This window comes from Saccopteryx bilineata, chromosome 2, assembly GCF_036850765.1.
Source record: "Saccopteryx bilineata isolate mSacBil1 chromosome 2, mSacBil1_pri_phased_curated, whole genome shotgun sequence".
Classification (NCBI taxonomy): domain Eukaryota; kingdom Metazoa; phylum Chordata; class Mammalia; order Chiroptera; family Emballonuridae; genus Saccopteryx; species Saccopteryx bilineata.
Window position 1 is genome coordinate 59,831,556 of NC_089491.1, and position 24,894 is coordinate 59,856,449.

General features: G+C 39.3%; 1 protein-coding gene and 1 long non-coding RNA gene across 2 annotated transcripts in view; one reads left to right on the plus strand and one right to left on the minus strand.

Annotated features, from left to right (window-relative positions):
- Window positions 1–24,894, minus strand: part of PGM5 (phosphoglucomutase 5) — a 176,265-nt gene that overhangs the window by 23,807 nt on the left and 127,564 nt on the right. The window contains exons 7-9 of the mRNA XM_066257150.1: window positions 23,366–23,481; window positions 11,319–11,454; window positions 6,973–7,156 (exon numbers count right to left, since the gene is read on the minus strand). Coding sequence (XP_066113247.1) covers window positions 6,973–7,156; window positions 11,319–11,454; window positions 23,366–23,481 — 436 coding nt within the window. The remainder of the gene's footprint in view (window positions 1–6,972; window positions 7,157–11,318; window positions 11,455–23,365; window positions 23,482–24,894) is intronic.
- LOC136324383 (uncharacterized) overlaps window positions 1–24,894 on the plus strand; it is a 34,197-nt gene that overhangs the window by 6,442 nt on the left and 2,861 nt on the right. The window lies entirely within an intron of this gene.

Here is a 24,894-nt window from a genome sequence, read left to right on the forward strand (position 1 = left end):
GCACTCTTGGAAGCCAACAACTGCAAATTATCTGAGAAAGATCAAGGTCCAATGGTTTCTTCAGTGAACTTTTAAAATATCCATCCAGCAAACACCATATTAGGTGATGAGAGGGCTACTTGGAGAGTGAAGACAGTAGTTATTTCTCACTCAGATTAAAACTATCAGTTTTGGAACAATGGAACTAGGTCATACATGTTCTGTTTCCCCATGCCTTTGTCCAAAAATGACTGCTAATCCCTGTTCACTCAACACTAGCCCCAGTTTGGGGATAGTCTGGATTCAGACACTTTACCCAGACAACAGGGGTAGCTTCCTCTCTTAGTTCCTGCAATCCTTTGCAGCCTTTTCCTTTCAACTTTATGTTTCCTGGTGATAGTCACCCACCTGACTATACACAGACGTTAGTATTTCAGTAGAAAGTAAATGTGATATCATTCCAGAATGTTTAGATTGACAAATCTTAGCAAGATTCTATACCAGTATTTTAGAAGATAGTCCTAGAGCAATCAGCCTATGCAGGAAAGGTAATTTGTTATAATGCCAATGAATCAGAAGCAGAAGAGTGAGTACTTCCCAACTAATTAAAAACAGTATCTCACTCTCCCTATTTTCAAATCAGCCAATAGGTCATTATAAAGAACTGAATGTGTGTTTGGTCCTTGTAATGTAAGTAGAGAATATCACAGGAAAAGTAGCTATTAGAATAAAAAATGATAAAAACACATGATTCAACTAAAAAACATTCTATGGTTTTCATGATGTCCAAGAAGAAGCCCATTTATCTTTATTTACAACTACAGTGTTGTAGAATGAGCAGTGAAGTTGTGAATCAGAATCTTACGTATTGTAACATTCCGTTCAGAATATTCTTACATATAAGAAACCCCAGCTCTTTATATGGAAAGCTGAACAATGGTATAACTACATTTGATTGAGGAAAAGCATGTAGTCTAATAAGGAGGTTTCACCTGAGCCAGTTCCCACGCATTATTTGGGGTAGAGATTAAATATCACTCCCCACAGAGAGCTTTTCAGAGCCCGCATCCAGGTGAGTTTCCCTGGTATGCACTCCCAAATAAGTTCTTTCTCTATAACACCATTCAACAAACTGTATAGCAATGATAAGTTTAACATCAGTTTGTCCTCCCTGCTAGACTATGTGCTGTTGTATCTTTAATACCCAACAAGCTGACTAGCTTATAGCAATGTTTGATAAATATTATATTTATTGACTAGATGAAGATATGAATTAATCAAACTTTACTATCTTCACCATATTGTACTAAGGTAGGAAAGAAATGTATATTTATTATACAGATTTTTTTTCAACATCACAACTTGCAACAGAAAAAGTTTTTTTAACATAGATTTAATCACAATATACATGTAACGGTAACACCTCACTTCCTAAACATTTGTTACTCAACATAGGAGGACTATTTGTAGGCACTAACTTTCATATTTAAATAAATTCTGCAAGTGGCATAATCACTATGACTCAAATGATTTCTTAAATTCTACTTCTAGTAGCTCATACTACACTCCACCAGTGGCATATTACATACAGGACAATGATAAATTGTTAATGACAGTCTCTCAGTTGGTTCATTGATTAGTGATACAAGTTGAAGGTTGACCAGTTAGCTCTAAATAGAGCAACCCTCCTAGAGCCCCAGATTCCCTGCTAACACTACTCAGTTGCCTTTATGATGCCTCCATAGAAGAGGCCTCAGAAAATTCTCTGTATATGTTGATCAGGGATTGGCAACACCATAGTATATATGAAAGCATCACTTGCCAGACTATAATGTAATTTTAAGATCATCATTTCACTTTATTATTTATAAATACTGAAATTTAAAAGTGCAGACACTTTCTTGCACATTAAAATAACACCTCTACAGGCAAACTGACTTCAGGATCAGTCTCCAAAGTGTGTTTCTTCTCTGAAGTAGTTTCAAATGGTTTTCTTTTCTAGGTTGAGGACAACCCCAGAATCTTTCCACACAGCCTACAAAACTCGAAGAGGTATTAATAAGTGCAGAGTTAGCCTGACCTAATAAAATCGGATTTGGGTTTCCACATCTGCTAAGTGGTATGCATTTATTTACATCAGGTGTTTTAATATCAGCTGAACTGTTATTTGCAAAAGACTTCAGCACTGGTAGAATTTAATGATTTTTGACCTTGCTGAATAGAAATTTAGGGGTTGGACGAGTCAAAATAGAAATTTAGGAGTTGGACAAGTCAGAAAGAGAGGCTTGATTGCTTCAATTTTTGTTCCTGATCTTCTCATTTGAAAGCTAATTTTCGAAATATAGGTCAAAGTTCTGTATTGACTGATGCCCACAATGGTGGCTCTATGACATCAGTCAGTGATACCACCATCATTATACTGTCCTTCACGACACCGGGGTTGGAGTATACCTTCTATCAGAACTAGCAGTCTCATAATTGTGGGGCACAGAGTGGTGATTCCAGGAGATTTAGGCTGCAAAGAGGATTTATGGAGGATGATGGTAAGAGATAATCTGGGTACTGACAATATTCCTTGGGCTATTGATGGTGGGGAGAAAGAGAGAGTGCCTAGCACCATGGATAATCTGAATGTTTTTGCACAAAAATTCATCCTTGAGGAAAGAGTGAGGGAATCACCTATCTTCTCTGATTTTTCCTGTCTCTTTATAAGCCAAAAATTGGGAAACTCTTAAATTAATCAGCAGTTTGGTCAAGTGGCTTCCCTACTCTTGTAGTAGCCATTGCTCTATTTTCATACCTCAGGTTTGAAGAAACCATCATCATTTATTTATATGCCTAGATTTTACCTGAAAATAAACAGTGACATGCCCTCATGGGGTTAGTGAACCATGCCTCATTAAATTGGTATTTCGAAATCAGAATCTCTCTCGGGTCCTGTTTAATGAAAGGTACACATCAACTTTTCTCTTGGTGCCCAAGGTCACAAATGTTCAGACATTTGGAGGCAGCCACAGAACATTCCATGAGCCCCAATAGGCCACAGGGGGCCAGTGAGGTTCCTGGGAATTCATGTCGAGTTGAGCACTTCAGGGGTGTCCTTCTTGTTCCTTCAATGACCCCCACAGGGTCTCATAGGCAAGATAGATTTTGCTAAATATTTCCCCAGCATTGGGGAGGATAGGGGTTTGTGGGGTATGGCTTATGACCAGCATGGGATTTTATAGTAATTTCATTTTAGATAGAAAAGCTTTTCTTCTTTATCTCTTGAGATACATGTGAAACAGCTTGTTTAATTCCATGGTCTATTTCCTGACTCCAAGGACAGAAAGGAGACTGAGCTGCTTTTAGAAAACCTTTTCCTTTCTGAAGTAAAGTGGGGTGGGGGGTGGAAGTGGGAGGGGACTGAGGGAAGGCAGAGAAATGTGACTTTGAGTCAACTCACAGATAACTCAGAAACTGAAGAGGCCTCCCGTATCTTCACATGACCCACTGCAACGCTGTATTTTTTTTCCTGCTTTTCTTAGCATATGTTCCATTAAATGCTAAAATCTTCCTTTTCCATGGATCCTCTTTTAACATAATCAATTTTAGTTAATTTATTTGTGTTTACTATGTACCAGGACTTTATCACAATTCTCCCAATGGCTACATGAGGTAAGCACAATCACTATTCTCATTTTCACAGACAGGGAGAAAAAGGCACGTGGAGGTTGAATAACTTGCCTAAGCATCCAACAAGGAAGTGGTGAAGCCAAGATTCAAACCCAAGACTTCTTGACTTCAAACCTGTACTTTTGAATGCCACTCACACTTTTTCTGCAAACTAATATTCAGGCAAGTTGAGGATTCTGCTAAGTAGGAAGGAACTGATATTTTTTGAGCATCAGATGGGTACTACCACTGTGCCTGAGGATTTTCTCCTCAAATGTTCTCCATAACCCTATAGGGTAATTATTACTAGTGTCACCCACTCTCACCAACAAGTTGGGTTTCAGAGAAGTTAAGAAACATGTCCAAAGCCACAAATTAAGCAGTGGCAAAGCCAGCCTTTACACCTGTGTCTGACTCTGACACAATAGAACCCTGGAGAGACCAGAGCCATCTGCCTCCCACAGCAAATGGAGATATTGCATTGTGTTTACTTTGGGCTTTGCTCGGTGAGGCATTCTTCCATTTCTATTTATGAAGATTAAATCTCCTATTTTAATTTTAAAATAATCCATAATATAGTAGGTTATTTAAAAATTACAGTATTTTATAATTAAAATGAGAGATAATAACAAGTCTTGGTGCAAGAGTGCAGAACCTGGAACCTTGTATACTGTTGGTGACAATGTAAAATAGTAAATGTAAAATGGACCATATGCAATTTCTTTCAAGGTTAAACATAGAGTTACCATTTTACCCAGCAATTCTACTCATAGATATATACCCAAGAGAACTGAAAAACTATGTCTGCATTGAAATTTTATATGAATATTCACATAGCATTATTCATAATAGCCCCAAAGAAGAAATAACCCAAACATTCATCTACCAATGAGTGGATAAACAAAATGTGGTATATCGACACAATGAAATTTTTTTTGGTCATGAAAAGGAATGAAGTACTGATATTTAGTGCAATGTGACTATATATATATATATATCCTGAAAACACTGTGCTCAGCAAAAACAGCCAGTCACAAAGAATGGAATGATTCATTTATGGGAAATGTCCAGAATAAGAAAATCCATAGAGACAGAAAGTAGATCAGTGGTTGTCAGGGGCTAGAAGGGAGAGGACAGCTAAAAAAGACAAAGGTTCTTTGGGGGGTGATGAAAATGTTCTAAAATTGACTGCAGTGAATATAATTTATAAATATACTACACACCACTGAATTGTACACTCTAAATGGATGACTTGTATGATATGTGAAACCCAGGCCTACAGCAAAGCTCCAGCATGACTCAGGGCCACTAGCTAATGAAAATGTCATTGCGTCCTGGAATCTGGGGAGACGACAACCTTCCTTCTGTACTGAAGCAACTCCCAAGAGCAGGTCCTGGTAGCACTTACCTATTTATGGCCACCTTTGAGCTGAGGTGAAAGAGTGTGGAAAGAAGAAATAATCAATAAATATCAGAGTAAAAATGGAAACCAGTGTTCAGGGTTGGAGGGGAGGGGACATGGAATAAATAATTATCCAAACATGAGACCTAGCTGAGGAATTAGCCTGATGTGAACAATCAAAGAAAAGCCAGGCAAAAAGTATCCAAATGCTGAGTGCACTGAAGAAGAAAATGGTAGTGTATTGGTGGATTTAAGAGCAAATCGAATGAGCTCAACAGACAAGTTTTATATGAGTAGAGAAAGTCCAGAACCTAGCATTGACTAGACAATCCCTTCAAGGAATGGTTTCCAAGCCTTCCTTGTGGGGAAGCAGAAACCTCCCCAGGATACTTTAGAAAGCACATATTTTATGACTCTTAAATTATCCAGTAATAACAATAAAATGAGCCATGGCTTTAGGAAAATTTATTCTGAGGTCCCCATGTAAAATGGAAATGGGAATGTGGTACAAAACTGAAAAAGACTTATTCAAGGAAGAGAGACTCAAAGGTGCATGTGCTGAGCTCCTGACTTCACATTTCCAGGGAGTCACTGTGTTATTATGAAGAAAACTCAATCCACTCAAGAAAGAATTCTGGAGTGAAATGAAACCTAACTACAAAACATGTCCTAGGAGCTTTTATGTGTTTTCTTTTATTCCATTTCTAAAACAACTCTGAGACAGACAGTTTCCAGATGAGGAAGAAACTGCGGCTCAAAGAATTAAGCAGAGTCAGACACTAGTGTGTGGCAGGGGTAAAATTCAATTCCAATCTCTACGCTCCTTGACCACTACTGTCTTCACTACCTTAGATCTTTCCAAAGTAGGGCTGTAATCAATTTGTCTGGCCATAGGAAGACTTCTAGAATGAAAGACTGATATTTTGATAGAGATGAAAAATCACCATAAAACAGACCAGAGAGAGAATACCAAGAGATTAACAGGGTGACACCGAGCTTTGGAACATTTGCAAGTCAGGGTACCCTAAGACAAAAAGTATGACTAAAATACTGTCAAAATAAAAATAGCAGTACTACTTAAATGCTTCAATATTACATTTAGGTTCCCCAAACTTAAAGCTTCTGATTTATTTTGTTGTCTGTACTTAATGAAGAAAATATAAAAAGGTAAGAATTTGGGGATTTTAGAATGGAACTTCTCTTAATGTTACTCAGAGTATCTTATTTAGACTGTAAATGTTAAAATTTGCTCTCAGAGTGGTCAGTATTTGCCATAGACAATAAACAAACAAAAACTGAGAAGAAAAATAATTGTAATAGCTTTCAACTTCTTTTACACAATTCAAAAAGATGAGACCATAATAGAAGTTGTGGTTGGTTAATTTTGCCACTTATCTAAGGTGATAATAATTCTCAACCATAAATAATTTTAAACCATAAATCTTCCTTTGGGATTTTGTGGGGCACATTTTCTAACTGTTTCTTCCCCTACCAAGAGTAACAAACCCATCCAGCTAATCTCCTATCATTCCTCAGTGACGTAAGATAATAAAAGCTGACACATTCCTACACTTGCTGGTTCCATAGAGAAGGATCTTTTGCTCTTGGCTTAACTGAATCCATCACCAGCAATGATGACAACATAGAGAGATGCCAGCTGCAAACATTTCAGAAGGAAGTGTTGGATCTATTATCTCTTTGAGATATTGGCCCATTAGCTATCAAGTAGAAAGACACCAGACAGAAATTCAGGGTCCTGTGTTCTGATCTACCCTCTGCCACTTGCTAGGTTGATAACCTTCACCAGGGGCTTTCCTCCCTCCTGGCTACAGGGTTCTCATCTATAAAATGAAGAGCTCAGAGTGTATCATCCCTAAAGGACACTTTGGCACCTGGCTTGGCCTGATAACCTGTTTTGGTGATTTCTTAGCAAATACCTGTTTCTTAGTCACAGTGCCATCCACAGGGTCCACATATTCAAAGCTGTCTGTCTTTGCCACACTGTAGACATGGCTCCCCACGGCAAACTGTTGGCCAATAAAGGACTTGTCTGTGACCAGGGCCTCCAGGTCCCTCATGATGTAATAAGTCGCCTTGGGCTCTAGCCCCTCATAGTCAAACCTGGTGAAGGAGGACAGGACACAGGATGAACATAAACTTAATTAGCAAACAAGTAATTAAGTGTTTTATTTGCATGAAGAACCACACAGAAAAGCACTCCCAACTAGTCTCCCACTCCCACCTGGCTCTCACCCATTCTCCACACAGCAGCTAGAGCAATCTTGAAAAAATCAACTCATGTCACTCCCTTCCTTTTAATTCCTCCAAAAGCACCCATCACACCGAGAACAAGACCCAACCCCCTAACCAAGGCACTGTGGAGCCTGCCCCTGCCCACTGCCTGACTTGACTTGATCCCACTTTCTCCTTTGTTCACTATGCTCCAGTCACACTGGTCCTCTCTCCAGTCCTCAGAAACACTTCACCCTTTCCTGCTCTTGGGCCTTTGCTTTTGCCGTCCATTCCTTTCACCTAGTATATTCTTCCCCTGGCTACTCAAACAGCTGGTGAATTCTCTTCCTACAGTTTTTTTAAAATCAGTGTTACCTCCGGAAAGTGACCTTCTCTGAAGATCCACCTGAGATAGCTTCTGTCTATCTTCCCCTGTCTCTTATCACCCTTTATCTTTTTAAAAATTTTTTTATTTATTCATTTTAGAGAGGAGAGGGGGGGGAGAGAGAGAGAGAGAGAGAGAGAGAGAGAGAGAGAGAGAGAGAGAGAGAAAGGGGGGAGGAGCAGGAAGCATCAACTCCCATATGTGCCTTGACCAGACAAGTGCAGGTTTTGAACCGGCGACCTCAGCATTCTAGGTCGATGCTTTATCCACTGCGCCACCACAGGTCAGGCCTATCTTTTCTTTGGTAGTTATACCAATTTGTATTTGTCTTGTTTGTATATTTATTTATTATTTCTTGTCTGTCTTTGCCTACAAAAACTGTAAGCTTCCAGAGAGCAGAGTGCTTACCTGTTTTGTTCTCAGCTGCTTCTAGGAAGTAGCAAGTGTTTTGTAAGTAGTGGAATAAAAAATGGGAGGAAGGAGAGAGAGGAATTAAGGGAGGTAAAGAGAAAGAGGGAGTTCAACAAACCATAAAACTCTCTTGGAAACTTGGAAGAAATATGACTTTTTCCACTGGGAAAAAAGTCGTCTAGCCAAGATCCTTAAATGTAACAGTGGGGCTGAGAGGTGATCAGAAAAAATATCTTAAAATGACAGTTATCTCATTTCTTGTTATGGGGGTTAAATGATAATGGATACCAAGTAGTTGGCACAGTGCCAGATACCAGCACTTAAAATTGTCAATTACTTTTATTTTTAGTCCTACCATAAAGAAATTGTGGGGTCTTTCCCAGTGTCGACAGTTTTTGACCCAGATCTAGTGGCACAGCCAGAGTGTCCTGTTTAAGAAGCGGTCCCTCAGAGGGGCAGCCGTGCTCCAGGGTCAGTGTTGGGACCTTACATTTGGGCTCCTTGTCACACAGGGGAGAAGTGTGAGTTCTCAGTGAAATGAAAGAAGGAATATCTGAAGAGTTGTTTCCACCTTTTCCCCACCCAACATCTTTTAAGTAAACATCAGGGTATTAGCCAAAATAGAGAACCATGGTATAAGATGGTTCCATGTCTAGCAATGAGTTTCCTGCTCCTATACCTTTTTTTTTTTGGTATTTTTCTGAAATAAGAAGCAGGGAGGCAGAGAGACAGACTCCCACATGTGCCCAACCAGGATCCACCTGCAAATCCACTAGGGGGCGATGCTCTGCTCATCTGGGGCATTGCTTTGTTGTAACCAGAGCCATTCTAGTGCCTGAGGTGGAGGCCATGGAGCCATCCTAGTGCCCAGGTCAACTTTGCTGCCATGGAGCCTTGGCTGTGGGAGGGAAAGAGAGAGACAGAGAGGAAGGAGAGGGGGAGGAGTGGAGAAGCAGATGGGTGCTTCTCCTGTGTGCCCTGGCTGGGAATCGAACCCAGAACATCCACATGCTAGGCCAATGCTCTACCACTGAGCCAACCAGCCAGGGTCTTATACCCATTTTTTTTATTCTCTCCCTCCTACACAAAGTGTGTCTGCCCCAGCCTTGAAATAAAACCACAGGGAACTTAAAACATTCTTTCTCATCAGTGTATGCATTCTGAGCATTCTCTTTAAAGATTTTCTTTTGGGGAAGGTAAAGATCTAATCAAGCAGAAAGGGGTAAGACGATAAGGTAAGAGGGGGTCTAGAAGGAGAGAAAGAGGCATTGAAAGTGACTCAGAAATTGAGAACATCCACTAACATACCAGATCACATTCAGTCTATGGTTGAAGTCATCAGACCAGCCTGCCCAAATGCTCATCTTCAGATACAACAGGTCCTAGCATTACCATCTCCTCACTGCAGCCACCCCTGACTACCACCACCACCAACACATGTTCAAGGGAAGAAGCCTTTAAATGGAGAACTCCTGGGGTCCACTCACATAAGAAAAATCATCTGGATTCTCAGATACAGTTCAGGTCAGTAGTAGTTAAACCAAAAATGTTCTACAGTCTCCTCTCCACTAAGAAAATAGACCATAAATCATTGTATTTTGCAAGCACCTTCCAATCCTCATTTGCTGGAGACTGAAGGAAATGCTTACTTTCCATTCTACCTTTACCTCCTTCCTTTTTCTTTATCTCTGTGATCTTTTGGACAGAAACCTGAAACAAAACAATGTCCAACAAGAATTCCAAACTCCATTGTAATTATATTCTCTAATATGGTATTTGTTATGAAAAAAAGTAATTATCATGTAAACTCTTAGCCACAAAAAGTGAACTATATTATAAATACACTTACCATAACACCATGTCTTCAAAACACTGGAAGAAAGCTAGTTAATCATTCCACAAATTATGAGAAACACATCCTGACTCAAAGCAATCTCACTAAGCCAAGGGGTTAGCAATCATAATATATTTTATCAGGTTGGACTTTTAAAACAGCTTTATTCAATCAAAGAATGAATTGCTGTGCCAATTAGCCCCTTGGTATGCCAAAAAAAAGAAGAAGAAGAAAGAAAGAAAAAGCCCATAAGAAGCAGAATTTTTTGGCACTTGTTAGAAATACTAGGGGTTAAAACAAGTTCCCACCTGCCTTGAAAGTCCTTATTTTATGAACAATGAATAACTGGAGGTGGTTTGCGGACTCTCACAGCCTCAGCCTTTTTGACTAAAGAGAAACGAAATACAGCGTTGTCTGCATTTGCCAGAGCCTTGCCGTCTTTCGTTTTAATAAGTGCAATCACAGGCTTCCTTATTCTCTGATGTTTATCTAAGTAAATGACCTCCTAAGAGAAGAAATAATCACCTTATAAGGGAAGTCTAAAGCTTTCTTTCTGTCCCTCAAGCTCTTGAAACACAACCAAACATCCAACGTAGTTATTCATAAGCAAAGCAAATGAGCCACAGTTTGTTTTTAATACAGAGAGCCTCTAAGACTACCCAAGGATTCCCTTGTCTCATTCCCATGTTTTTTCCTAATATCCTTACCTGTCAGTGTTCCCCCTAAACCAGGCTTGGTACTAGGGACACCCCGAGCAGGCAATCATGCAGCCAGAAGACTCGGCTCACTTACTTCAACAGGAAAGTGGTAGAGACCCCAAACCCTAAGCTTTTAGCCATTGACCCTTTCCCTTCCTCCTTCTCACAGTAATATTTCATTTTTCTGTACTTCCTTTTTTGAGTACAAAACTGTAGCAAAATCTAGGACTTCGGAATCATGCGGCCCCTTCCGAGGGCACCCACCCAGGCATCTCGGACATGGTTTGGACCATTAGTGGGGAGGTAAGACAAAGATAGGGACAGGATTACAAAAGCAGTCTGGCCTCTCTCTGCCCCCCTTTCTTGATAATTATGGGTGGAGAGCCAACAAGGAAAGTCCCTGGTTTGACTGCACACCCTCTGAGTACAAAGGAACCTTTCAAGGCTCTGCAGTTCAGATTCCTCTTGAGACGGCTGCCTACCTTATAGGCACTGATGGAAAGACTACAGAGGGAGGGATGCACTGGGAAAGGGGGAATTTGTCCCATCTCCTCAGTCCCCAACGAGGGGTTGTGTCAGGGGAGATCCAGCTTCATCCTCTAGGATCCTCAGAATTTCCTGAAAGATGCCTCTCTCCTACGGTTCTAGTCCACCAGGGTCAGAAACCTGCTCTAAGAGTAGCTCCCCAGGGTCCACACAGGGAGGGTCCTTTATCCTTCTCACCTGCAATAGTAGTGGCGGCCAAATTTGGCCCAGTGATCTCGCACAATCTCCTCCACACCCTGCTTCCGGACAGCGATAATGGAGAGCCAGACCAAGACAGCCCAGAGGCCATCTTTCTCTCGGAGGTGGTCGGAGCCTAGGGGACAGAGAAATACTCTGCTGAGGATTTGTTCCTGAGGGAAAAGTAAAAGCTAAATGAACTGTGAAAACCAGTTAGGAATTGTTACCTTGAAAAGGCTTGATATATTTACCCATTGTGCTAAATATATGTCCCATAACATACTTATATTTCCAAAAACCTCACTGAAATTCAAATAACATAAAATAATATAAAAAAATAAAATTAAAATCCTGTGAATTGTTGAAAGAAGCCAAGTTGACAGCACATTTGCCAAATAGTATCATTCATTCAGTAAATATGTAGTGACTTTACACTATACTAAGCATTGGTCTAGGTCAGGGGTCCCCAAACTACGGCTAAGGGCCACATGCGGCCCCCGCTGCACTTCCAGAAAAGGCACCTCTTTCATTGGTGGTCAGTGGGAGGATCATAGTTCCCATTGAAATACCGGTCAGTTTGTTAATTTAAATTTACTTGTTCTTTATTTTAAATATTGTATTTGTTCCCGTTTTGGTTTTTTTACTTTAAAATAAGATATGTGCAGTGTGCGTAGGGATTTGTTTATAGTTTTTTATAGTCTGGCCCTCCAACAGTCTGAGGGACAGTACACTGGCCCCTGTGTAAAAAGTTTGGGGACCCCTGGTCTAGGTACTAAGGACACAGCAGTGATACTCACAAAGGTTGACTTCAAGGAGGTGGATATAGGCAACGGAAGGGTAGACAAATTAAAGAATGAGATACATCAAATAAGGACAAGGGCTAAGAAAAGATTTAACTGGATGAGGATGTCACAAAGTGTGACAACAGCAAAGACTGCTTTATCTATAATGTAGTTTACCTACAGTAGGGTTTAATGGTGCCCTCCCCCCCGTAAAGATAAGTCCACCCAGAACCTGCAAAGTGACCTTATCTGGAGAAACAATCTTACAAATATAATTAAGGATCTTGACATGAGATCATCCTGAATTATTCAGGTGGGCCCTAAATCCAATGACAACTGTCTTTAGAAGAGGAGACACAACAAGGAGACACACACAGAGGCAAAGACAGCAGTTACGCCACCGCGAGCTAAAAATGCATAAAGCCACCAGAAATTGTAAGAGGCAGGGAAGAACGCTCCCCTAGAGCTTCCAGAGGTAGCATGCCCTACCAACACCTCAATTTTGGACTTCTGGCCTTCAGAACTATGAGCAAATAATACATTCCTGTTGTTTTAAGCCATCCAGTTTGTGGTCATTGTTATGAGAGCCTTAGGAAACTACTACAGTTAATCACGGTCAGTCAGCCCCCTTGAGGTGATGATATCTGAGCTTACACCTGAGAAGAATGAGTCAGCCATCTTAAGATCTCAAGACAAAGCATTCCAAGTAGAGGTATAGCAACCACAAAGTCCTTGAGACAGGAATAAACTGGGAAGCTTAATCCTACAGCTATTTCTATAGAGATACAGTTCACATTGTGGCATTCACATGAAAGAAAAGTGCAATCTAAACAGGTAGCTTCCCATACAAAAACAACCCAGAACAATGTGCTGTACACCCATTTAAGCATCTGTCCATTGACTATGTATAACCTCTCTCTGATGTGAATAAAGCCTTGACTACAAAGGAACAATGTTACAGTGTGAGAAACGTGGTATAATGAGAAGGCATGGAGAAGGCTTTGGAATTAGGGTTTTAAACCAAACTCTACTACTTCCCATGTGAAAACTGCAAAGGTGTTCATCTTTCTGAGCCCCAACTTCTCGTCTGCAAAATGGGGACACCATCACCAATCTTGTGCTGTTGTCACATCAATTTAATCACAGTCAGAGGGCAGGCTCTCAATTCAAATTGTTCATGTTCACAAATTCTGGCTCAGCTACTTACCTTTGTGTGACTTGCTGTCCTCACCTGCAACATAGGGATAATAATGGCCTCTACCACATGGGGTAGAGGCAAGTCAGGATAAAGCAAGTAAACATGGCTAAGTATTTAGAACAGTGACTGGGATGTCACAACAGGCTGCTGTTACTGTTGATCTGGTTATTGGTAATTCACACAAAGCTTCAACATGGTGCTGATTCCTCATTACACACTTTGAGGCAGATTGTCCTCAATTATTCATATAATTTTACCTGCTGTCACTAACGATAGCAATGTCTTAAGAAGGAGAGTGGTACCAGGGGGTGAACCACTTCTTCTTGCAATAGAGCAGTCAGAATAGACAACAGTACTTTTGGGTTTCAGGGCTGAAACATATCCAGAAAATCAACAAAGGAGACCTGATGTCACAGAGCTGTTCAAACCTTGAAAATGCTGAAACAATACCTAAGGTAAACATCTTTGCTAACTTCTCAATGAAGCTTTACCCTTCCTGTTACATTTACAGAGTTAAATATCAAAGGTTTTCCTTCAAAAAAGGAAAACATACAACCTTGAGAGGGCAGTAAATATATTTAAAAAGAAAAATTATGTCTTTAGTTCTTCCTACACGCTGATCAATGGCCTGCTGATGACACTTCTACATGTCTGGTTACAGCTGCCTTTAGAATAAGAGGACCTTGGGTTTTCACCATCACACCACGGAGTGACTCTAGTCTCATTCAGCAAATTCTTTTTTTCTTTTTCTTTTTTTTTTTTTTACAGAGAGAGAGAGAGAGTCAGAGAGAGGGATAGCATCAATCATTAGTTTTTCATTGCGCGTTGCAACACCTTAGTTGTTCATTGATTGCTTTCTCATATGTGCCTTGACCGCGGGCCTTCAGCAGACCGAGTAACACTTTGCTGGAGCCAGCGACCTTGGGTTCAAGCTGGTGGGCTTTTTGCTCAAACCAGATGAGCTGGCGCTCAAGCTGGCGACCTTGGGGTCTCGAACCTGGGCCCTCTGCATCCCAGTCCGACGCTCTATCCACTGTGCCACCACCTGGTCAGGCTCAGCAAATTCTTTAAACTGCTACAAAAAAATGGAAGGAGTTTGAAAGATGCTGGGTTAGCTCCATAGCCAAGTACCAAAAAAAAAAAAAAAAAAAAAAATCTAGGAAACTCTGCCCAGTAGAATTATTTTAAACCTTTTGTCCTTTTATAGCTGAAAAATCACTTTTATTTACTGGCGAGAGAAAAATATCCTTTTGTTCTAAAACATGGGCTTTGCATACCTTGCAGCTCCAGCTGGATTACATTACCTGGAAATTCAGCCGTTAGATGCTATTAACTGTGAGATAAGATGTCATAATTTAGTGATAAAGAGACATGAAGTTCTCGTAGCAGGATTTAAAAAAAAGAAAGAAAAAAACCTTAACCATTTGTAGCCAACTGCATGGATTGTTGGCTTGGTTATACTTGCCTACAAGTTAAACATTTGCCAAGATTCTTAAGGGGCCAATGATCAAGTAAAAGTAAATGCTCTTTATAGCTCGTTGAGTTAGGCATAGAGACATTGATGATGTTGCAATTACACGTTTCCACTGATTCTCAGTGTGCTTTGGAGGCAATATCCACCAAACTGTTAACGATGGTTATCTCTGTGAAGTGATAGATGCACAGGTGTTTTTCTTCTTTTTTTGCCATATTTCATCAAAAGACATGCATTATTTTCATAATAAAAAATAAACTTTAAGTCATCAATAGTGTATAGAAATTCACATTTAAAAACATAAATTCTGTTTACCAAGAGCTAGTTGGGGTATTAAAGGGATTAATACCATTTATGAACAGATGATAATCTGTGAACCTATTGATCCCATTTTTTAGATTGCATAATATAGATTTTTAGAGCACAAAAATTAAATATGACCTTCCCCCTCCTTGTGGGGCTCACAGGTCTTAGGATTAGGATCAGGGATGTCCTGAAGGGTTCAGTATGGGACAGAAAGCCCCCTACTGGAGGCAGATCACTCCTGGGTAGTGAATTAGACCTCTTCTTTCTGTTTAAATTTGGTGTTAAAGAAAGTAGGCACTAGTCTCTGGTTCAATAGATGTCAGTGGCCATGCTCAGGTGGGTGGCTATTGCTGGAGTCAGCTTCAGTGTCATGGTTTCGGCCTGCCCTTTGTGTCTGGAAAACTTGTGAGGAGGTTGTCAATTCTGGGAGTAACCAAGTACTGGCCTGCCCAGGACTTTCCTAGGTTTAGCACTAAAAGTCCAACATCCCAGGAAACCTCTCAGTTCAGGCAAACCAGAATGGTTAGTCACTCACTCACTCACTAAAAGAGGTTCCTGATGGGATATGTGCTTTTAGGATATGTGCACATTCAGCACAGAGCTTAGCATACACATATCCTGGAGCCAGACATGACAGGAAATAAATATACAAAATTTGCTCTTATAGCAGAATTGCAGAGTGAGATAAGTTCCATTCCCAGAGAAATGGACAGATACTGAAACAGCCAAAGGTAGAGTTCATGATCATGATCATTGAGATAGGGAATGGACTAAAGTTTTCCCTTTTTGAAGATATACAATATTTAATAAAACAATTGTTTAAATAACTATTCAATGTTTGTACAACAGTACCACTGTGAACCTAATCTTGTGTTAGGCTGTACATCATTTATGTGTGAAATATAAATAAAGGAAGAGGATTGGCCCTGAAAGTGTTATAAACTGTATTACTATTAGGGGAAATAAGGATCCATACACAAAACAACCAGAGAATAAGTCAATAATATAAACTGTAACACCACATCTACTCTGAAGACCATAAGAATGTAGTATATACAAAAGATCACTAAAGTGTTGAACACGGTTATTGACAGGTAATAGTCAGCAGCCCCCACACGGGAAATAATCAAATTAATAAAAAAACAAACAAACTTACAAATACTTCACAGTATTTGAAATCTAAAATTTGTCCGTTAATGTAGGTTAGCTGAAGCCTTCCTAGAAGAGTTTTGCTAGCTATTAATTTGTGCTGATAATTATATGATGATTGAAAATAACAAAACTTTCTTTTAAAATTTTATGTAATTCTGATGTTTTTGTAATTTATAATATTCTTCCTCACCCCATTCCAACTGGTATGTGTTTGTGTGATTTTCTTTTTATGAATCCTCCCAAATTTTGGGATACCCTTAATGCTTGGATCTCCAGAAATATTTTCACTCAAAAATGATAAAAAAAAAAAAAAATATATATATATATATATATATACACAGCTAGTAAAGAAGAAATACCAGAATAAAACCCTCTGTTTCTGCCTTCCTTCTTTCTTTTCATTCATCCACCCTCCATCCATTGTTTCAGCCTTCCTCTATCCAACCTGCAAACACTTGAAACCTGCCATATATCCAGGACACAGAGCTGAACGAGACAGATGTGGCCGCTGTCCCCAGGGCACTTGAAATCTGCATGGCAAAGCAGAGGGATCCAGCAAATCTTAAAAGACTAGAAAGATGCTGGAGATTTCCTGTGACATGGAATGCCACAGACTGGGCCTCTTCCTTCTGTGCTAGAGATGGGGCAGATAATACTTTCTACGCCTGACTGCACATCAGAATTACACGAGGACACTTCTTTAAAATGCAGGTTCTCAGGCTCCACCCCACCAGGAATTCCAAGTAAGGCTAGGATGAAAATCTGTACTTTCAGGTAATGCTGATGCAACCAGCTCAGGATCTCTTCAAGAACTGGTGTTAATAAAGCCCAGTATGAGAGCAGAATGAAGCCCCTTTCTTCTTCCAAGCCAGAGTGGTTTAGTTCTTCAGCCTTCTAACAGTCATTTACTGTTGAGTGCTTGAGAGATGGAACTAGTCTTCGCTTTCATTAAAGAGACCGATCAGCACAGAGGAAAGCAGCATAGAGGGTGTGGCAGGAGAGCTGTCTTTTAGTTCAACTATAATTTATTTCAAGGTTTTCTCCAGATTCTAAGGCCCTGGATGAATCACCTAACTGCAACTCAGGCTCAGGAGCTTTGTCAGTCAAATCACGCTAATGTCACCTGAGCCTGAAGTATGGTGGTGGAAGCAGTACTTTAGGGCTCTTCTATCTATACATGGAAAAACCTCTTGTGCATCTTGAAAGGAAAATTATAGGCAAATATAACAATGAGAAAGTTTAAAAATTCCCTTTTTAGTCTGGCCTACATGTTGTAATCAGCATAAGTGTCTGAAAGCAAAGCTTGCTGAAAAGTGCAAGCAGACCCCCCTCCTGCACAGACCGTAGTCTCCTATTTCCAGTTGAGCCAGGTCCCAACATCTTAGCTGGGCAAGCAAAGGGCTTCAAACACAGGCTTCTCCTCACTCACATTTTCAGTCCTGTTTCTTGATACTCCCTTCTCTACCCTGTACATCAGAGGCCCTCAAATTTAAGCCCTTGGGCCAAATTTGGACTTAGGTCTATTTGTCTAAGTAAATTTTTATTGGAACACAGTGTACTCATTTGTTTATGTATTGTCTATGGCTGCTTTTGTGCCATGGCGGCAGAGTTGAGTAATTGTAAAAGAGACAGTATGTAGTCTCTTGGTCTACAAACCCTAAAATATTTACTATCAGCCACTTTACAGAAAAACTTTGCCAACATCTCCTACTGATCAGTTTTTTTCAGAGATTTCTGGTCATGACTCAAATTAAATACATTTTACAATGAGAACGACTACACACATAGATGCTTGTGTGCATAACTGTATGTACACATTTCTCAAAATAACATTACCTTTACTGAATGCAATTACTGAATTCTAGCCAATTAAATTTTTTTAAAACATGTCATGATACTAATTTCATGACCCCAAATGTGTCTTAATTTATATTTGGAAAACAGTGCTGTAGACAACCCAAACAATTGGCTACTTACAACACATGTCCCCTGCTCTCCCACAACTATTTCTTTCTTGACATTGCTCCCTCCATTGACAAGTCCCTGTCCTTTCATCTCTATGTGCACAAATCCTTTCCATTCTTTAAAAAAAATTTTTTTAAAGATTTTATTTATTCACTTTTAGAGAGAGAAGAGAGAGAAAGAGAAGGAGGGAGGAGCAGGAAGCATTAATTCTCATATGTGCCTTGACCAGGCAAGCCCAGGATATTGAACCCGTGACCTCAGTGTTCCAGGTCGATGTTTTTTTTTGTTTTTGTTTTTTTTTTCATTTTTCTGAAGCTGGAAACAGGGAGAGACAGTCAGACAGACTCCCGCATGCGCCCGACCGGGATCCACCCGGCACGCCCACCATGGGGCGACGCTCTGCCCACCAGGGGGCGATGCTCTGCCCCTCCGGGGCGTCGCCATGTTGGCGACCAGAGCCACTCTAGCGCCTGAGGCAGAGGCCACAGAGCCATCCCCAGCGCCCGGGCCATCTTTGCTCCAATGGAGCCTTGGCTGCGGGAGGGGAAGAGAGAGACAGAGAGGAAAGCGCGGCGGAGGGGTGGAGAAGCAAATGGGCGCTTCTCCTGTGTGCCCTGGCCGGGAATCGAACCCGGGTCCTCCGCACGCTAGGCCGACGCTCTACCGCTGAGCCAACCGGCCAGGGCCCAGGTCGATGTTTTATCCACTGTGCCAACACAGGTCAGGCAAATGCTTTCCATTCTTTAAGAACTATCCCAACCTCTATTTCTTTTTGCGGGGGAGGGGGCATAGAGAGAGTGAGAGAGAGAGGAAGGGAAGGAGGGAAAGGGACAGACAGGCAGAAAGGGAGAGAAATGAGAAGCATCAACTCATAGTTGTGGCACCTTAGTTGTTCACTGATTGCTTTCTCAACTATGCCTTAACTGGGGGGCTCCAGCAGAGCAAGTGACACCTTGCTCAAGCCAGCAACCTTGGGTCAAGCCACCGACCATGGGGTCATGTATACAATCCCACGCTAAAACCAGCGACTCCACGTTCAAACTGGTGAGCATGCCATCAAGCCAGATGAGACCACACACAAACTGGCAACCTTGGGATTTTGAACATGGGTCATAGCCCGATGCTCTATCCACTGTCACCGCCTGGTCAAGCCCAACCTCCATCTTTTGTATGAAGTTGGCTTTGAACTTCCAGTCCCAAAGGATTTTCCTCTTTACTTATCTCTCACAGTATTTTGTCTACTACTCTATTGTGGAACTTTAAAGCTTCTGCTTTATATAATTGTCATCTGTGCATCATTCTGATTATATACACTAAAGATCTTGAATTTCTTAAGAGTATGTTCTTAAGCACTTTGTACTCTACATACAGTATAATACAGTGCCTTATACAATGGAAGTACTTAGTAAATGTTTATTAAATTGAAGTATATAAATATTTATTGCTAAAGGAATAGTATGGTTTACACATGTACTATTTTATCCTTTAATTTTAAAGACTAACTTATGGTAGATTGTAAGTACTCAATAAATGCTTATAAAGACAAATAAAAAGAGGGAAGGGCAACCTGGACTTACCAATTTTCATTGCAGTTGTTATATGTGTGTTATTTTAATAACTAGGAGGCTGAATTATATGTACAATATATAACCTGTGATTTTTTGTTTGAGTCAGTCACTTGTTTAAACACAAAGAACACCAAAGAAGAAGGAAATTGTTCTCTGCCTTACAGAGAAAAAGTATAACAGTTTTGACTATCCTACACAGAGCTGCCACTCATACATTCTTCAATGTTCAAACAGTAGTTCTTGAGAGAATTTATTATGGCCACTCTTTTCCTGGGAAACAAAGATGAATGCCATCCCTCCTATACCATTGATGGTAATGCTTCTAAGGTCTAACTGATTTTGGTAACAGGATAAAATTCCACAGGAGGAGATTTCTTCAGAAACCCTAACACAGCCTGAAATGTTGTCATTAGGACCAGTTTGAGAGGTTTTACTTCTGTTTAAATATGACCAAATAGTACTAATTCCAAATAGGAATTCAAAAAGTGGTTTGATATCAGTAAATCAATCATAGTATTTCATTACATTCACAGAATAAAACATGTCATGATACTAATTTCATGACCCCAAATGTGTCTTAATTTATATTTGGAAAACAGTGCTGTAGACAACCCAAACAATTGGCTACTTACAACACATGTCCCCTGCTCTCCCACAACTATTTCTTTCTTGACATTGCTCCCTCCATCGACAAGTCCCTGTCCTTTCATCTCTATGTGCACAAATTAATATATATGAGAAAAAATATATTAATATATCACTAGACTAAGGGCACGTGATAACTCCAACAGCCATTTCTAATAAGATTCTAAGTAAAATGATAATAGAAAAAAAAATCTATATATACATGATAAAGATTTAACCAATATTAAAAAGCAATCATCAAACTAGATAGTAAAATATTAAATCCATTTCCATTAAAATCATGAATATAACAATTATTACTTAATATTATTTTGAAGATTATAACCAATACAATACAATAAGAATATAAAAATAAAGGTTATAAATATTAGAAAAGAAAAGAAAAAAATTAGTGATGGATTATATAACTGTATTCCTAAAAAAAAAATCCCAAGAAAATATATTTTCTAGATAAGACAATGCTATAATTAATCATGAAATGTGCTAAGGTGGTTGAAAACCAGAGAAAAAGCATATTAACCAATAGTTTCTCTTTATATAAGTACTAAACAATTTAGAAAAGAAAGTGAGGACATCAATATTAAAATCAAAGTGGTAAAAGTTCTTTAGGACATATGATTTAGTTTCTTCAATGAATAAATTACAAAGAAAGAAATGTAGAGGAGAAAAATGCAGATTAAAAGATACAAGAAATATCAACTGATTATAATGTAAGATAGTTTGGATCCTAACTGGAGAAAAAACTATTGAGTTACGGGGAGTGAAAAAATAGGAGAAATTATTAAGAAATTACTTTTATAATTCCACTTCTGCTTAGAATATGAAACTATGCATGATAATTCACTCCCAATAATAACAAAAGGCCAAGAAACCTATAAAATCATAACTTTTCGTGAACTCATTAGCAATCCTAAATCACAAGGCAATAAAATAAAGTGAATTACAAAGTGACTGGCTCCTCCAAGAAGAGACAAGACACAAAACAGTCTCACTTTTGGCAGAGCAGAGGAGAAAGAATCGCTTCCATATAAGTGAATAAGAAGTCTCTGGCTGCTCACAAGAAAAGACTGTAAACAAAGAGGCAGACTTGCTGGTGCAGTTCCCCAACCTTTCTTTCACAGGACACAGAGCCATAAGCTCCTGAATGCATGAAAGCTGTAAACCCTCTCATCCTAAGGGCCCAGGCAAAGATCTGCCGCTACTATTGAAATAGGTTGAAGTAAAAACCTCTGCTCTTGAAGAAAGAGTAGGAAACCTTCCTGGGCTCAGATTTCACACCAACACTAAACAGAGGTCTGCTGCCTTGGGAGAAAGGTCAAATACCTGGTGACAGAAGTCTATTTTGTGTCATAGATATGCAGTAACTGTTAGAAGGTACGAGGAAACAGAAAAACTGAAAAATCTCCACCAGCACCCATCCTTGCTTTCAGCACACAGTGAAACATGTCCATCCCACTCCTGGAAGAAAACGAAGCCTATGGTGCACTAAAAATTGTGACAAAAACAATAAAATCCAAATCCAGTCAACTCCTGACTAGATTAACTTAACTTTGCACACTAACGGCCTGAGAGAAGCAGTATGCCCATTTCTGTGTATAAATATTATTTGCCTGAGTCTCTATAGTTCTTATATACATACTGTCCAGCATTCAATGAAAAACTGAACAAAAGCAAGAAAGAGTAGACCACTTCTTTATCAAGAGATAAAGCAATCAAGAGAACCAGAAACTAAGATGAACCAGATATGAGAACTATCAGATAGGGAGTTTAAAATAAGCCTGTTTAATATGTTAAATGACCTACTGAAAAAGAACAACAACACAGAAAACATATATAAAACAACATATATGAAAAGCATTTCTTCAGAGAGATAAAATATTCTTTTTAAAAAGTCAAAGAGAAATACTGTTAGTAAAAACATGAGAGAGATGAAGACTTCCTTTAGTAGGCTCATCAGTAGATTGGCCACAGCCAAGGGAATAATCAGTGATTTAAAGATATGCCAAAAGGAATTAACCAAATTAAGGAAAAAGGAAAAAAAAGTACACAGAACCAAACAGTGGATATAAAAGCTCTGAAACAACATATGGTCACAATTCATCTAACATATGTGTAATTAGAGCCCCAGAAGGAGAAGAGAAAGAGAATGGGAAAGAAAAAAATATCTGAAAAGGTAATGGCTGAGAATTTTCTAAAATTAGTGCAAGATAGCAAACAAGAATCCCAGAAAGTCTCAAGCAGGATTTTTAAAAAAATACACATACCTAGACATATTTATTAATCTGTTGCAAACAAAAGCTAAAAAGAGAATATTAAAGGCAGCCAGAGGCAGGAGTTGGGAGAATTTCAATAGCAAGAAATAGAAATAAAAATTAGAACCCACTTCTTGGAAACAAAGCAAGCCAGAAGACAATAAAGTAACATCTTTAAAATACTGAAAGAAGAAATTATTTTTAAAAATATTTTAGGTGTAATAATAGTACCATGGTTTTATTTATTTATTTATTTATTTATTTATTTATTTATTGTCAATAGCCATTATATTTAAAGAGTCACTAGAGATTGGTTCACAAAAATCAAGGAGGAGGTCTCCCTAGGTGGATGAGAGTAGGGATAAAGCAAGATTAACGATAGGTTGATGATGGTTGAAACTAAGTGATGAGCACACAGAAATTCCATTTGATATTCTCTTTACTCATAAATTTTTAAAATTTCCATAATAGCAAAATTTTTAAAGAAATAGAAGTTTTTTTAAAAAAAAAAGAAAAGAAAAAGTGGGCAGATGAGATGAGTGTAGCATAGCACATACCCCACTAGATATCTTTCTTTCTTATTCATTTATTTGCCTCTAACTCTTCCTCCAGCCTCCCATTCACAGTGGGCTCACAGGTCTCCAATATGGGGTCACAGAATACTCCAGCCACCCCTTCTAGTAACATCAACCCAACAAAGCCTACCAGTTCCAAAGCTCTCTTCTCCACATAGAGAGCACCGTCCTGAGTCCATCAGATTTGAGAAGAATCTCCATCCAGCTGGGGTCTCATATACAGGGACCTTCATTGACTTGGCCACTCTGAAAAATAAAATTCAAGGTAACAGTCAATTCATATATCTCCTTTCCTTTCTTTTCTAAGCACAAAAAGAAGTCAGTACATAAAGAAATCATTAGGCTCTATTAATCCCATAATTAAATTACAAAGCATTCTGAACGATATTGACAGTTTTTAGGACATCAAACCATAGAGCAGGGAATGATAAATAGCCTACTCCAATGGTTCTCAAATTTGCTTTCCCCACAATACAGACTATATTCAGTTAATGTATAGAATACTCTTACATTTGTGTTTCCCCTCTAGAAATGTTCCTTTATCTTTGTGGTAAGATCCTATTTGGGGATGTCAGAATCTAAATTAAGACAGTATTTGGGTACAGATACTGGGAAGTATTGTTTGACAGTATCTACTAAAGATGAATATACATATACACTATGAACCAGCAATTCAACTGCTAGAAATCACTAATGACATGTAATGGACATTGTGGTGCACACTGCTCAGCTTAACCCTAAATTCTCTCTCTCTCTCTCTCTCTCTCTCTCTCTCTCTCTCTCACACACACACACACACACACACACACACGTACGTTAGGATTTTTTAGTACTAGAACACTCATTTACCAGTTGCTAGGAATGTTAATGGATGACAGCTCATAAATATGGCCCCCACTCTCTGTGAGAGAAAGATGCCTCACTCAAAATCATGCTCACATCCTTGTTCAGTCACATTCAATGACTGGTGGATAAGGGTAAGGGCTATGTAGAGGTCCAGCCTCTGTGCCTCTAATGGCACACTCTAATGCCATTCCAGCTCCAGAGCTCCCCACAGGTTGGCTGAGGCCTTTGTTGTTAACTGCTTCACAGTCTAGCTTCTCTCTCTGTCCAGTCTTCCTTCTCACTTCCCCATAAGTGCTGACCTTGAAGGCAACTTTGATCTTGACAGCAGAAATAAACTTCCTGTAAGCAAATCTCTCTCACAGTTGCTTCTGGGAAAATGCAGTGTATGACATTACTCAACAGACTGTGTACACAAAATTTTACAAAAATTATCATAGAATTGCAATTCAGAATAAACTGAAACAACCCAAATGTCCATCAAAGAAGAATGGACAAATAATTTGCAACATATAATACAATACCATAAATTCCACTGAACAAACTATTGCTACATGCAACAGCTTAAATGAATCTCACAAACATAATATTGAGTAAAAGAAACTAATAACAAATGAATTTATACTCTGTTGTTTCATTAAGATAAAACTCAAAACCAGATAAAACTATTTAATGCTAACAAAATCCAGGCTCCGAAGATCAGAGGTCAAGGGCTCTGTTCAGCTCTCACAGAGGTAAAAAGCTAGAATTTGGACCCAAATCTGCTTAGTCTCTGCTCGTGTTCTATTTCCCTACATTATGCTGCCTTCCCATATG